Source organism: Bombina bombina, chromosome 6, assembly GCF_027579735.1.
Source record: "Bombina bombina isolate aBomBom1 chromosome 6, aBomBom1.pri, whole genome shotgun sequence".
NCBI classification, from domain to species: Eukaryota; Metazoa; Chordata; class Amphibia; order Anura; family Bombinatoridae; genus Bombina; species Bombina bombina.
Window position 1 is genome coordinate 475,142,071 of NC_069504.1, and position 16,612 is coordinate 475,158,682.

Genomic DNA, 16,612 nt, shown 5'->3' on the forward strand with positions numbered 1-16,612 from the left:
CTGAGACATCTTGCAATATGTAATAGAAAAAACAACATATAAAGCAAAATTGATCAAATTCCTTAAATGACAGTTTCAGGAATGGGAAAAAATGCCAGTGAACAAGCTTCTAGGAACCAGAAGCAAATGAACAATGAGACTTAAATAATGTGGAGACAATAATGACGCCCATATTTTTTGGCGCCAAAAAAGACGCCCACATTATTTGGCGCCTAAATGCTTTTAGCGCCAAAAATGACGCCACATCCGGCAACGCCGACATTTTTGGCGCAAAAACGTCAAAAAATGACGCAACTTCCGGTGACAAGTATGACGCCGGAAATAACAAAGAAAAAAAATGATTATTCAAATGCATTATCCCAAATAATGAAACTGACTGTCTGAAATAAGGAATATTGAACATCCTGAATCAAGGCAAATAAATGTTTAAACACAAATATTTAGAACTTTTATATAAAAGTGCCCAACCATAGCTTAGAGTGTCACAAAAATTAGACTTACTTACCCCAGGACACTCATCTACATGTAGTAGAAAGCCAAACCAGTACTGAAACGAGAATCAGTAGAGGTAATGGTATATATAAGAGTATATCGTCGATCTGAAAAGGGAGGTAAGAGATGAATCTCTACGACCGATAACAGAGAACCTATGAAATAGACCCCGTAGAAGGAGATCATTGAATGCAAATAGGCAATACTCTCTTCACATCCCTCTAACATTCAGTGCACGCTGAGAGGAAAACCGGGCTCCAACCTGTTGCAGAGCTCATATCAACGTAGAATCTAGCACAAACTTACTTCACCACCTCCACAGGAGGCAAAGTTTGTAAAACTGATTTGTGGGTGTGGTGAGGGGTGTATTTATAGGCATTTTGAGGTTTGGGAAACTTTGCCCCTCCTGGTAGGAATGTATATCCCATACGTCACTAGCTCATGGACTCTTGGTAATTACATGAAAGAAATGGTCTTTATAACTTAAAGTGAAATCAGTACATTTGGTACACATTCTAAGAGGGGGTTCCACCATGGCTTCTAAACATAATGAACAAGGAGTTTCCTCTATGTCAGACATGTTTAAACAGACTAGCAATGAGACCAGCAAGCTTGGAAAACACTTTACAGAAAGTTAACAAACAAAAAATAAAAACGGTACTGTGCCTTTAAGAAAAATAAAAAAAGGTCAGAATTTGAAAAACAGTGGAAAAAAAGCAGTAAATCAAACGAAATTTTTACAGTGTGTATAATAGGCTAACAGAGCATTGCACCCACTTGCAAATGGATGATTAACTCATTAGTTTCAAAAACGGATCAAAAAAACAAAATAGACTTTTTTTAACAGTCATAACAAACTGCCACAGCTCTGCTGTGGCCCTACCTTGCCATACAAACGACTTTGGAAAGCACCAAAACCCTTCAGAGAGGTCTTAAGCATTCAGGGAACTCTTTCAGAGAAACTGGATGTCTCAGTCTGCAAAAGCTAATGCGCATTTAGGCGTGAAATTAGGCCCCTCCCACTCCTGTCTACACAGTGAGAGGCCTAACAAAACTATACCTAGGCAAATTTTAGCCAGCCATGTGGAAAAAACTGGGCCCCAATAAAGTTTTATCACCAAAAAGCATATAAAAAACGTTTAAGCACTCCCAGCAAACGTCTTATACTTCAGTAATTTGAAAAAATAATAAGAGTGTTACCTCGAATAGTAAGCATAATACTAGTCGTTATTAAATCACTGTAATCAGGCTTACCTTAAATAAATCCGGTATCAACAGCATTTTCTAGCATATACATTTCTCTAGAAAAATTTAGACTGCACATACCTCATAGCAGGATACCCTGCACGCCATTCCCCAAGCTGAAGTTACCTCTCTCTTCAGTTATGTGTGAAAACAGCAATGGATCTTAGTTACAACCTGCTAAGATCATTAGAGACCACAGGCAGACTCTTCTTCTATTTTCTGCCTGAGACCAAAATAGTACAACTCCGGTACCATTTAAAAATAACAAACTTTTGAATTGAAGAAAAACAACTAAATTACACCACATCTCTCTAACTGCTTCCATGCTTTTCGAGAGCTGCAAGAGAATGACTGGAGGTGGCAGTTAGGGGAGGAGCTATATAGACAGCTCTGCTGTGGGTGATCCTCTTGCAGCTTCCTGTTGGGAAGGAGAATATCCCACAAGTAATGGATGATCCGTGGACTGGATACACCTTACAAGAGAAACGGTTACACTTATTTTTTCAATACTTAAACAATAATTTTAAACATACATCTGCATTATTATCATTCCATCTAGCATTTATTTCATGTTTAATTATCCAGTGCACACAAATTATTTGAGTGTTTTCAGCAACTTAAGCTGAATGAATACGCTTTTATATTACTGCTGAGTAATAGATTCATATGTTGTCATTTAATATTGTCATAAAAAAAAAAGTTTTTTAATTTTTTTTTCTATAAAACTGTCCATGTCAGTATTCTTACAATACTATATCCTTAAAGGGACACTAAACACATTTCATGCCTCTCCACCTAATTATAGGTGTCACCAGTTTGGAACCTGAGGTATCTGAAGGAGAGTTGCTGCACATGTGCCAATATGTTCGCACCCATGATTAGTGGGGTGAGGGGCATAACCAATACTATGCTAATAAAATGTATTTAGTGTTTTATGTCCCTTTAAATCCACAACACTCATTGCAGAGTATTTCATAACGTTTACTCTACATCTGTGGTGTATATAGTATTCATGCTGCCTTAGGCACGGGGAAATCTGCTTCCCTCCAAACTAACACATACCTTATTATATTTCTCACACTCTGAGGCCAGAGATGCATGGAGGATTCATGTGTTCCTATTAGACATCCATTAATCATTGATTAGAAACACAATTAATAAACAAAAACGTTTAGAGAGCACATACATAGCAAGGAATCATGTCCTAGGGACTACACTGCAAAATGTGTTGCCCCCCCCCCCCCAGCCTGCTGCGATAGACCAAATATGCTGCTTCTCTAGATTTTTGACTCGCATTGCAATACTGTGACTCATACCTGCTGTCAGCATGACAGATGGATTACAGTTATTGGTGCAACTGATGACAGCTGCAATGACGACACAGCCGTGTGACAGGCTGTACTCTGAGCTTCCGTATATCACAGGAACAACTGTGCTCTGCTTCTCTGCAGGAATATGAAATGCTCTGTTTCCAACCTGAGAACAAAGAGAAGACCAATGATAAAAACAAACAAACATAGGGCTCGGTTCATCAAGCCCTTCTCTTCCCTTTTACTGCAGGTTCACACAAGAGACCGCTACTTCCCTGCCCTGTTCTACACCTTTTAGGTGGAAAATATCAATCTGCCTGGCGTCTTCTGAGCAGGGAGATTGACAGATCCAACCCGTGCGTGATTGGCTGTGTGCGGGTAGGGATAAACGTAAGCGCACAGGAACGCTCATGTGCCATGATAAATGCAGGCAGCAAATTGCTGCCCACCAGAGAAGCCGGGCAGACAGGGGCGAATGTGTAAATCGAGCCCATAGTAGTCACTGTATATAAAACGGAGATTAAAAAAAAAAAAAAAAAAATTACACCCATGTACATTATTTTCCCTTACTTTGTTAAAGGGTTATTAGTTTTGCATTCTCTAACAGAAGTAATTTTACAGTTAATTTTTAGCAATTTAAAGTGAATGTAAATTTTGATGCTAAAGTGCCCGGTTTTTAAAAATTCGATTAAAAACAGGGGCACTTTAATTCATCAAAATTTACATTTCATTCGTGTTGTGAACCCCCCCCCCCCCCCCCCCAAAAAAAAAAAACCTTACCTTTTAAACTTGACAGCAGCTCCAGCTTCCTCCGGTCATCACAAGTCATTTCTGATGACAGAAATGATGAATAGGTCATCCTCCAATCACAGCTTCCCCCCGGGGGGAATCAGTGTCTGATTCAATGCTGTGATTGGAGGAAGCCGGATTCCTTATTTTAGACCCAGGAAGAGGCTTTGCGACGGGTGGAGGAAGCTGGAGCTGCTGTCAAGATTAAAAGGTAAGTTGCATTTCACTCCTGTTGTGAAAAAAACAAAATTTTGATGAATTAATGTGCCCGTGTTTTTAATCAAATTATTAAAAACCAGGCACTTTAGCATCAAAATTTACATTCACTTTAAAGTATAATTTAGATTCTAAATCCCAGACATTTCTATTTTGCATTCATACATTTTAATTTTGTTTTTCCTAATTATTGTTGAGGAATCTACAAAACATAGGCAGAATTATTTACATGAAAATATGCAGGACCTTTGAATTTAAGATTTATAAAACCTGACAGAGGAAATTTTGACCCATTGTGTGTAAAATCTGGTTCAAGATCCTTAGGATCCCCATGCATGTAACATATAGAGACTGCCAGGGATAGGCACGAGCCAAGGCTGTGGCAGACATCCTCTAAAGTAAAGACCTTTAGTGAAGAACACCAAGGTACATTTACAATTAAAACTATTATTTTATAGTGCTGAATTTTATCACACTGATGCAGATACCACTGATCCTATAACCAGCCCTTGTCTGGCTATAAACATGTGCCAGTGTCACTTCTGTGTCTTTGTATAGAGCTGGGTGTTATTATACAGATGCAGATACCACTGACCCTATAACCAGCCCTTGTCTGGCTATACGCATGTGCCAGTGTCACTTCTGTGTCTTTGTATAGAGCTGGGTGTTATTATACTGATGCAGATACCACTGACCCTATAACCAGCCCTTGTCTGGCTATACGCATGTGCCAGTGTCACTTCTGTGTCTTTGTATAGAGCTGGGTGTTATTATACAGATGCAGATACACATCCAGTATTTCACTCAGGCTGTATTTATTCCATAACTTATCACCCAATATTGCTAGCAGTCTCTTGACAAGCCACTAATTTTATTCACACTAAATATTTTCCCTTTCCTATTATTTAATCAGAAAGAAAAGATATACCAAGGTTATGATTCACAACCTTACTATATCTTTTCTTTCTATTTAAATACTACTTATAATAAACCTCAGGTGCTGGTTAAAGTGCTTTACCTTTGCATATAAAGCTCCAGGGACACAGTGGCAGCTTGCTTCTTGAATCTTCCCTCTCTCTCTGTCTCACTCAGTCATTTTTTGGTACTAAGCGGCATCATGTGGGAGTGGCCACAACCCTGCAAAACGTGGCGCCGCGTGTGTTAAGGAGGAGTCAGGACCAGTATTCATCTGTCTTACTCCTCCCTCCCCACAGCAAAATGGGCGGCGGACACTGCAAGGGCCAGTCACAGACACCAGTGTCCGTGTACGGACACCTTGCCTATCCCTGGAGACTGCAGGCCCCTTACCCATCACCGGCTGAGGGTGGAACTCCCAGTGGAATCACCATGTGCATCATGCAGGATGACATCGCAGGGAACAAGGAATCTCTGTGCAGAGATTTCATTGTCTGAATTGACGGCTGGTGGGAGGGGGGCTTTAAAACCTTTATCTTTCCCATATCCCTAAATTGAAAATCGTTTCATGTCCCTGCAAAATGCAGGTGATTGTCATAAAAATGGCAATAACCTTAAACAGCACTTTACCCCACCGCTGTGCAAAAAATGACATGCTCTAATCTGTTCTAGAAGACACTGAAGCTGAGACAATTAAAGGGCCATGATAAATGTTTAACCCCTTAATGACCACAGCACTTTTCAATTTTCTTACCGTTTGGGACTATTTTAAAATTTCTGCTGCGTTTGCGTTTAGCTGTAATTTTCCTCTTACTCATTTACTGTACCCACACATATTATATACCGTTTTTCTCGCCATTAAATGGACTTTCTAAAGATAACATTATTTTCTTTATATCTTATAATTTACTACAATTTTATTATTATAAAATTTGATGAAAAAAAACAAAACAAAAAAAACACACTTTTTTTTAACTTTGACCCCCAAAATCTGTTACACATCCACAACCACAAAAAACATAATTTATGCTTACCTGATAAATTTATTTCTCTTGTAGTGTGTTCAGTCCACGGGTCATCCATTACTTATGGGATATATTCCCTTCCCAACAGGAAGTTGCAAGAGGATCACCCAAGCAGAGCTGCTATATAGCTCCTCCCCTCACATGTCATATCCAGTCATTCGACCAAAACAAGACAAGAAAGGAGAAACCATAGGGTGCAGTGGTGACTGGAGTTTTAATTAAAATTTAGATCTGCCTCAAAAAAAAAAAAGACAGGGCGGGCCGTGGACTGAATACACTACAAGAGAAATAAATTTATCAGGTAAGCATAAATTATGTTTTCTCTTGTTAAGTGTATTCAGTCCACGGGTTATCCATTACTTATGGGATACCAATACCAAAGCTAAAGTACACGGATGATGGGAGGGACAAGGCAGGAACTTTAAACGGAAGGAACCACTGCCTGTAGAACCTTTCTCCCAAAAACAGCCTCTGAAGAAGCAAAAGTGTCAAATTTGTAAAATTTTGAAAAGGTATGAAGTGAAGACCAAGTCGCAGCCTTGCAAATCTGTTCAACAGAGGCCTCATTCTTAAAGGCCCAGGTGGAAGCCACAGCTCTAGTGGAATGAGCTGTAATTCTTTCAGGAGGCTGCTGTCCAGCAGACTCATAGGCTAAACGTATTATGCTACGAAGACAAAAGGAGAGAGAGGTAGCCGAAGCTCTTTGACCTCTCCTCTGACCAGAATAAACAACAAACAGGGAAGAAGTTTGACGAAAATCTTTAGTTGCCTGTAAATAGAACTTCAGGGCACGGACTACGTCCAGATTATGCAAAAGTCGTTCCTTCTTTGAAGAAGGGTTAGGACATAATGATGGAACAACAATCTCTTGATTGATATTCCTGTTAGAAACTACCTTAGGTAAGAAACCAGGTTTAGTACGCAGAACTACCTTGTCTGAATGGAAAATCAGATAAGGAGAATCACAATGTAAGGCAGATAACAAAAACAGAACTTTCCAAGACAACAGCTTAATATCAATGGAATGAAGGGGTTCAAATGGAACACCTTGAAGAACTTTAAGAACTAAGTTTAAGCTCCACGGCGGAGCAACAGTCTTAAACACAGGCTTAATCCTAGCCAAAGCCTGACAAAAAGCCTGAACGTCTGGAACTTCTGCCAGACGTTTGTGTAAAAGAATAGACAGAGCAGAAATCTGTCCCTTTAACGAACTAGCAGATAAGCCCTTTTCTAAACCCTCTTGTAGAAAAGACAATATCCTAGGAATCCTAACCTTACTCCATGAGTAACTCTTGGATTTGCACCAATATAAATATTTACGCCATATTTTATGGTAAATTTTTCTGGTAACAGGTTTCCGAGCCTGTATTAAGGTATCAATAACCGACTCCGAGAAGCCACGCTTTGATAGGATCAAGCGTTCAATCTCCATGCAGTCAGCCTCAGAGAAATTAGATTTGGATGGTTGAAAGGACCCTGAATTAGAAGGTCCTGCCTCAGAGGCAGAGACCATGGTGGACAGGACGACATGTCCACTAGGTCTGCATACCAGGTCCTGCGTGGCCACGCAGGCGCTATCAGAATCACTGATGCTATCTCTTGTTTGATCTTGGCAATCAGTCGAGGTAGCAGCGGAAATGGTGGAAACACATAAGCCATGCTGAAAACCCAAGGGGCTGCTAGAGCATCTATCAGTGCCGCTCCCGGGTCCCTGGACCTGGATCCGTAACAAGGAAGCTTGGCGTTCTGGCGAGACGCCATGAGATCCAGTTCTGGTTTGCCCCAACGATGAATCAGTTGAGCGAAGACCTCCGGATGAAGTTCCCACTCCCCCGGATGAAAAGTCTGGCGACTTAGAAAGTCCGCCTCCCAGTTCTCCACGCCTGGGATGTAGATCGCTGACAGGTGGCAAGAGTGAGACTCTGCCCAGCGAATTATCTTTGAGACTTCTAACATCGCTAGGGAACTCCTGGTTCCCCCTTGATGGTTGATGTAAGCCACAGTCGTGATGTTGTCCGACTGAAATCTGATGAACCTCAGTGTTGCTAACTGAGGCCAAGCTAGAAGAGCATTGAATATTGCTCTTAACTCCAGAATATTTATTGGGAGGAGTTTCTCCTCCTGAGTCCACGATCCCTGAGCCTTCAGGGAGTTCCAGACTGCGCCCCAACCTAGAAGGCTGGCATCTGTTGTTACAATCGTCCAATCTGGCCTGCGAAAGGTCATCCCTTTGGACAGATGGACCCGAGAAAGCCACCAGAGAAGAGAATCTCTGGTATCTTGATCCAGATTTAGTAGAGGGGACAAATCTGAGTAATCCCCATTCCACTGACTTAGCATGCATAATTGCAGCGGTCTGAGATGCAGGCGCGCAAATGGTACTATGTCCATTGCCGCTACCATTAAGCCGATTACTTCCATGCACTGAGCTACTGACGGGCGTGGAATGGAATGAAGGACACGGCAAGCATTTAGAAGTTTTGATAACCTGGACTCCGTCAAGTAAATTTTCATCTCTACAGAATCTATAAGAGTCCCTAGGAAGGGAACCCTTGTGAGTGGTAATAGAGAACTCTTTTCCACGTTCACCTTCCACATATGCGACCTCAGAAATGCCAGAACTATCTCTGTATGAGACTTGGCAATTTGAAAACTTGACGCTTGTATCACAATGTAGTCTAGGTACGGAGCCACCGCTATGCCTCGCGGTCTTAGCACCGCCAGAAGTGAGCCCAGAACTTTTGTAAAAATTATCGGGGCCGTAGCTAACCCGAAGGGAAGAGCTACAAACTGGTAATGCCTGTCTAGAAAGGCAAATCTTAGGTACCGATAATGATCTTTGTGAATCGGTATGTGAAGGTAGGCATCCTTTAAGTCCACTGTGGTCATATACTGACCCTCTTGGATCATGGGTAGGATGGTTCGAATAGTTTCCATTTTGAATGATGGAACTCTTAGGAATTTGTTTAAGATTTTTAGGTCCAAGATTGGTCTGAAGGTTCCCTCTTTCTTGGGAACCACAGATTTGAGTAAAATCCTTGCCCTTGTTCCGTCCGCGGAACTGCGTGGATCACCCCCATTAGTAAGAGGTCTTGTACACAGCGTAGAAACGCCTCTTTCTTTATTTGGTTTGCTGATAACCTTGAAAGATGAAATCTCCCTCGTGGAGGAGAAGTTTTGAAGTCCAGGAGATATCCCTGAGATATGATCTCCAACGCCCAGGGATCCTGGACATCTCTTGCCCAAGCCTGGGCGAAGAGAGAAAGTCTGCCCCCCACTAGATCCGTTTCCGGATAGGGGGCCCTCTCTTCATGCTGTCTTAGGGGCAGCAGCAGGTTTCTTGGCCTGCTTGCCCTTGTTCCAGGACTGGTTAACTTTCCAGCCCTGTCTGTAACGAGCAACAGCTCCTTCCTGTTTTGGAGCGGAGGAAGTTGATGCTGCTCCTGCCTTGAAGTTACGAAAGACACGAAAATTAGACTGTTTGGCCTTTGATTTGGCCCTGTCCTGAGGTAGAGCATGGCCCTTACCTCTCGTAATGTCAGCTATAATTTCTTTCAAGCCGGGCCCGAATAAGGTCTGCCCTTTGAAAGGAATATTAAGCAATTTAGATTTAGAAGTCACGTCAGCTGACCAGGATTTAAGCCATAGCGCTCTGCGCGCTTGGATGGCAAATCCAGAGTTCTTAGCCGTAAGTTTGGTTAAATGTACGACGGCATCAGAAACAAATGCGTTAGCTAGCTTAAGTGCTTTAAGCTTGTTCATAATTTCATCCAATGGAGCTGTGCGAATGGCCTCTTCCAGAGACTCAAACCAGAATGCCGCCGCAGCAGTGACAGGCGCAATGCCTGCAAGGGGCTGTAAGATAAAACCTTGTTGAACAAACATTTTCTTAAGGTAACCCTCTAATTTCTTATCCATTGGATCTGAAAAGGCACAACTATCCTCCACCGGGATAGTGGTACGCTTAGCTAAAGTAGAAACTGCTCCCTCCACCTTAGGGACCGTCTGCCATAAGTCTCGTGTGGTGGCGTCTATAGGAAACATTTTCCTAAATATGGGAGGAGGGGAAAAAGGCACACCAGGTCTATCCCACTCCTTGCTAATAATCTCTGTAAGCCTTTTAGGTATAGGAAACACGTCAGTACACACCGGTACCGCATAGTATCTATCCAACCTACATAATTTTTCTGGAATTGCAACCGTGTTACAATCATTCAGAGCCGCTAATACCTCCCCAAGCAATATGCGGAGGTTCTCAAGCTTAAATTTAAAATTAGAAATCTCTGAATCCAGTCTCCCTGGATCAGATCCGTCACCCACAGAATGAAGCTCTCCGTCTTCATGTTCTGCAAACTGTGACGCAGTATCTGACATGGCTCTCATCTCATCCGCGCGCTCTGTCCTTAACCCAGAGCTATCGCGCTTGCCTCTTAATTCTGGCAATTTAGATAATACTTCTGTCATAACAGTAGCCATGTCTTGCAAAGTGATTTGTAAGGGCCTACCCGATGTACTTGGCGCCACAAAATCACGCACCTCCTGAGCGGGAAGCGAAGGTACTGACACGTGAGGAGAGTTAGTCGGCATAACTTCCCCCTCGTTGTCTGGTGATAATTTCTTTACATGTAAAGATTGACTTTTATTTAAAGTAACATCAATGCAATTAGTACACAAATTTCTATTGGGCTCCACATTGGCCTTTAAACATAGTGAACAAAGAGATTCATCTGAGTCAGACATGTTTAAACAGACTAGCAATGAGACTAGCAAGCTTGGAAATACTTTTCTAAATAAATTTACAAGCAATATAAAAAACGCTACTGTGCCTTTAAGAAGCACAAAAAGCTGTCACAGTTGAAATAACAATGAACCAAAATAGTTATAGCAACCTATTTTTCACAGTAAATGTATTAAGTTAGCAAAGGATTGCACCCACCAGCAAATGGATGATTAACCCCTTAATACCCAAAAACGGATAACAATTTAATAATTAACGTTTTTATCACAGTCAAAACACACTGTCACAGGTCTGCTGTGACTGATTACCTCCCTCAAAATGAATTTTGAAGACCCCTGAGCTCTCTAGAGACGATCTGGATCATGGAGGATGAAGTAGACAGATTGTGACTGAATTTTTGCTGCGCAAAAAAGCGCTAAAATAGGCCCCTCCCACTCATATTACAACAGTGGGGAAGCTCAGATAACTGTTTCTATGCAGAAAACAAAGATGGCCATGTGGTAAAAATCATGCCCCAATAAGTTTTATCACCAAGTACCTCACAAAAAACGATTAACATGCCATTAAACGTTTTGAACATACATTTTAAAAGTTATGAAGTGTTATTAATAAGCCTGCTACCAGTCGCTTTCACTGCAGTTAAGGCTCATACATTATTTCAGTATTAACAGTATTTTCAGAGTCAATTCCATTCCTTAGAAAAATACATTCAGTGTACACACACTCATCAGCCTAATACCAGTCGCTATCACTGCATTTAAGGCTGAACTTACGTTACATTGGTATCAGCAGTATTTTCTCAGTCAATTCCATTCCTCAGAAACATAATTTACTGCACATACCTCATTTGCAGGGGGGCCCTGCATGCTATTCCCCTTTTCTGAAGTTACCTCACTCCTCAGATGAGAACAGCCAGTGGATCTTAGTTACGTCTGCTAAGATCATAGAAAACGCAGGCAGATTCTTCTTCTAATGCTGCCTGAGAACAAACAGCACACTCCGGTGCCATTTAAAATAACAAACTTTTGATTGAAGAAATAAACTAAGTTAAAAAACACCACAGACCTCTCACAACGACCTATCTTTAGTTAGGCTGCAAGAGAATGACTGAATATGACATGTGAGGGGAGGAGCTATATAGCAGCTCTGCTTGGGTGATCCTCTTGCAACTTCCTGTTAGGAAGAGATATATTCCATAAGTAATGGATGACCCGTGGACTGACTACACTTAACAAGAGAAATGCCTTTTTCTTTATTTGGTTTGCTGATAACCTTGAAAGATGAAATCTCCCTTGTGGAGGAGAAGCTTTGAAGTCCAGAAGATATCCCTGAGATATAATCTCCAATGCCCAGGGATCCTGGACATCTCTTGCCCACGCCTGGGCGAAGAGAGAAACTCTGCCCCCCACTAGATCCGTTTCCGGATAGGGGGCCCTCTCTTCATGCTGTCTTAGGGGCAGTAGTAGGTTTTCTGGCCTGCTTGCCCTTGTTCCAGGACTGGTTAGTTTTCCAGGCCTGTCTGTAACGAGCAACAGCTCCTTCCTGTTTTGGAGCGGAGGAAGTTGATGCTGCTCCTGCCTTGAAGTTTCGAAAGGCACGAAAATTAGACTGTTTGGCCTTTGATTTGGCCCTGTCCTGAGGAAGAGTATGACCCTTACCTCCAGTAATGTCAGCGATAATTTCTTTCAAACCGGGCCCGAATAAGGTCTGCCCTTTGAAAGGAATATTAAGCAATTTAGATTTATAAGTCACGTCAGCTGACCAGGATTTAAGCCATAGCGCTCTGAGCACCTGGATGGCGAATCCGGAGTTCTTAGCCGTTAGTTTAGTTAAATGTACAATGGCATCAGAAACAAATGCATTAGCTAGCTTAAGTGCTTTAAGCTTGTCCATAATTTCATTCAATGGAACTGTGCGAATGGCCTCTTCTAGAGACTCAAACCAGAATGCCGCAGCAGCAGTGACAGGCGCAATGCATGCAAGGGGCTGTAAGATAAAACCTTGTTGAACAAACATTTTCTTAAGGTAACCTAATTTTTTATCCATTGGATCAGAAAAAGCACAACTATCCTCCACCTGGATAGTGGTACGCTTAGCTAAAGTAGAAACTGCTCCCTCCACCTTAGGGACCGTCTGCCATAAGTCCCGTGTAGTGGCGTCTATTGGAAACATTTTCCTAAATATAGGAGGTGGGGAAAAGGGCACACCGGGTCTATCCCCCTCCTTGCTAATAATTTCTGTAAGCCTTTTAGGTATAGGAAAAACGTCAGTACACACCGGCACCGCATAGTATCTATCCAGCCTACACATTTTCTCTGTAATTGCAACTGTGTTACAGTCATTCAGAGTCGCTAAAACCTCTCCAAGCAATACACGGAGGTTCTCTAGCTTAAATTTAAAATTAGAGATCTTTGAATCCGGCTTCCCCGGATCAGATCCGTCACCCACAGAATGAAGCTCTCCGTCCTCATGTTCTGCAAACTGTGACGCAGTATCAGACATGGCTCTCATATCACCAGCGCGCTCTGTCCTTATCCCAGAGCTATCGCGCTTGCCTCTTAATTCTGGCAATTTAGATAACACTTCTGTCAGGGTATTATTCATAATAGTAGCCATGTCTTCTAACGTGATTTGTATGGGCGTCACTGATGTACTTGGCGCCACAATCTCACGCGCCTCCTGAGCGGGAGGCGAAGGTACTGACACGTGAGGAGAGTTAGTCGGCATAACTTCCCCCTCGTTGTCTGGTGATAATTCCTTTACAGATAAAGACTGACTTATTATTTAAAGTGACATTAATACATTTAGTACACATATTTCTATGGGGCTCCACATTGGCCTTCAAACATAGTGAAAAAACAGATTCATCTGTGTCAGACATGTTTAAACAGACTAGCAATGAGACTAGCAAGCTTGGAAAATGCTCTAAAATAAATTTACAAGCAATATAAAAAACGCTACTGCGCCTTTAAGAAGCACAAAAAAACTGTCACAGTTGAAATAACAATGAACCAAATCTGTTATAGCAACCAAATTTTCACAGTAAATATATTAGTTTAGCAGAGCATTGCACCCACTAGCAAATGGCTGATTAACCCCTTAATACCCAAAAACGGATAATCAATATGCAAATAAACGTTTTTAACACAAACACACTGTCACAGGTCTGCTGTGACTGATTACCTCCCTCAAAATGACTTTTGAAAACCTCTGAGCTCTCTAGAGACGTCCTGGGTCATGCAGGAAGAAGCAGGAAGACTGTGACTGAATTTTTACTGCGCAAAAAAGCGCTAAAATAGGCCCCTCCCACTAATTATTACAGCAGTGGGAAACCTCAGTTAACTGTTTCTATGCAGAAATATAAGTCAGCCATGTGGAAAAATTCATGCCCCTATAAGTTTTATCACCAATGTACCTCACAAAAACGATTAAACATGCCAGTAAACGTTTTCAAGATCCCTTTTTAAAGAGTATGTATTGTTATTTATAAGCCTGCTACCAGTCGCTTCTACTGCAGTTAAGGCTCATTACATTACTTTCAGTATTAGCAGCATTTTCTTAGTCAAATTCCATTCCTTAGAAAATTACATTACTGCACATACATTTAATCAGCCTGATACCAGTCTCTACCACTGCATTTAAGGCTGTACTTACATTACTTCGGTTTCAGCAGTATTTTCTTAGTCAATTCCATTCCTTAGAAAAATATTTTACTGCACATACCTCATTTGCAGGAGACCTCGCACGCTATTCCCTTTCTGAAGTTACCTCACTCCTCAGAATGTGCGAGAACAGCCAGTGGATCTTAGTTACTTCTGCTAAGATCATAGAAGACGCAGGCAGATTTCTTCTTCTAAATACTGCCTGAGAAAAAAACAGCACACTCCGGTGCCATTTAAAAATAACAAACTTTTGATTGAAGAAATAATTAAGTATAAAACACCACACTCCTCTCACGACCTCCTATGTTGAGGGTTGCAAGAGAATGACTGGATATGACATGTGAGGGGAGGAGCTATATAGCAGCTCTGCTTGGGTGATCCTCTTGCAACTTCCTGTTGGGAAGGGAATATATCCCATAAGTAATGGATGACCCGTGGACTGAATACACTTAACAAGAGAAAAACACCCATGCTAAATAGTTTCTAAATTTTGTCCTGAGTTTATAAAATACCCAATGTTTACATGTTCTTTGCAAGTTATAGGGCAATAAGTACAAGTAGCACTTTGCCATTTCCAAACCATTTTTTTTCTTCAAAATTTGCATGTTACATTTTAACAATGGTATCTGTCAGAAATCCCTGAATAACCCTTTACATGTATATCTTTTATTTTTATTAGACAACCCAAAGTATTGATCTAGGCCCATTTTGGTATATTTCATGCCACCATTTCACCACCAAATGCGATCAAATAAAAAGATTGTTCGCTTTTTCACTAACTTTAGGTTTCTCACTGAAATTATTTACAAACAGCTTGTGCAATTATGGCACTAATGGTTGTAAAGGATTCTCTGGGATCCCATTTGTTCAGAAATAGACATTTATGGCTTTGGCATTGCTTTTTGGTAATTAGAAGGCTGCTTAATGCCGCTACACACCACACTTGTATTATGCCCAGCAGTGAAGGGGTTAACTAGGGAGCTTGAAGGGTTAATTTTAGCTTTAGTGTAGAGATCAGCCTCCCACCTGACAGATCCCACCACCTGATCCCTCCCTGACCCCTCTCAAACAGCTCACTTCCCTGCCCCATCTCACTATCGTTACCGCCATCTTTAGAACTGGCAGAAAATCAGTATAAAAATAAAAAGGTTTCTGTTTGTTTTTAAAAATTATATATTTTCTACAGTGTAGAATCCCCCCTACCACCCAACCTCCCTGAGCCCCCGAAACAGCTCTCTAACCCTCCCCCCTCATTATTTGACACCATTTTAGGTACTGGCAGCTGTCTGCCATTACTCACTGTTCAATAAAATGTGCCTTTTTTTTTTATATATCAAACCTTTTTCTGTAGTGTAGCTGCCCCCTCTCAATACCCTACCACCTCCCAGATCCCTTTCCCCAACATTATTCCCCCCCCTCCCTCTCCGACCACTTCTTGTTAAGTGATCGTGCAAGCCCGCTCCCGTGAATGAGATCCCCCACCGCCGGAAGTTCCCAGCGATGGGCCTCCCACCCACGTTCGGCACCATCACTGGCCAATGCAGAGAGAGCCACAGAGTGGCTCTCTCTGCATGGGATGCTTAAGAAAGGGTATTGCAGGATGCCTCAATATCGATGCATCACTGCAATACCCTAAAAGCGTCTGGAAGCGATCATGATCGCTTCCAGCGCTTGAAAACCCTGAGGACGTACAGGGTACGTCCTTGGTCATTAAGTACTCCAACAGCACTTGTGCAGTCAGTAACGGTCCGGTCCCAGTGCCGTAGTGCTTCAGGGCTCTCCAAATACCCTGCTTTAGTCCAAAGGTCATCCAAACAAAACTCATTAAGAACAGGGCAAGTAAAAAAGTCTGTTTATTGTAGCATATAGTTAAAAATATACAGAGCACAGCTAACAGACCTACACAACTGACACGTTTCCTGCCCTTCAGGGCACTTCCTCAGAGCTGTTGTACAGGTGTGTCATACCTAATTAAGTACACAGGTAATAAATCTGGCCCAGCCAATCAAATTTCCCATGGGCCACACTCCCCCTCTGTTAACCCATAACAAATAATCTAATTAAACACATGTACAAATACGTAAAAACAAAAAGAACCAAAGCGGATTTACTATCATCTCATAAAGCATGTACTATTCGTTACAACACACGCCTATATTCATAATGAGATAGATACTTAAAGAGATAGCACATACAATTATTTACACGCTCAAAGTGGAT

The 16,612-nt window shown here is 41.7% G+C and overlaps 1 protein-coding gene across 3 annotated transcripts in view; it reads right to left on the minus strand.

Moving 5' to 3' along the window:
* IREB2 (iron responsive element binding protein 2) overlaps positions 1-16,612 on the minus strand; it is a gene marked incomplete in the record, with an annotated part of 432,524 nt that overhangs the window by 195,703 nt on the left and 220,209 nt on the right. For all 3 annotated transcript variants that reach the window (XM_053717273.1, XM_053717272.1, XM_053717271.1), the window contains 1 exon segment: positions 3,054-3,213. In XM_053717273.1, the coding sequence (XP_053573248.1) occupies positions 3,054-3,213 (160 nt within the window).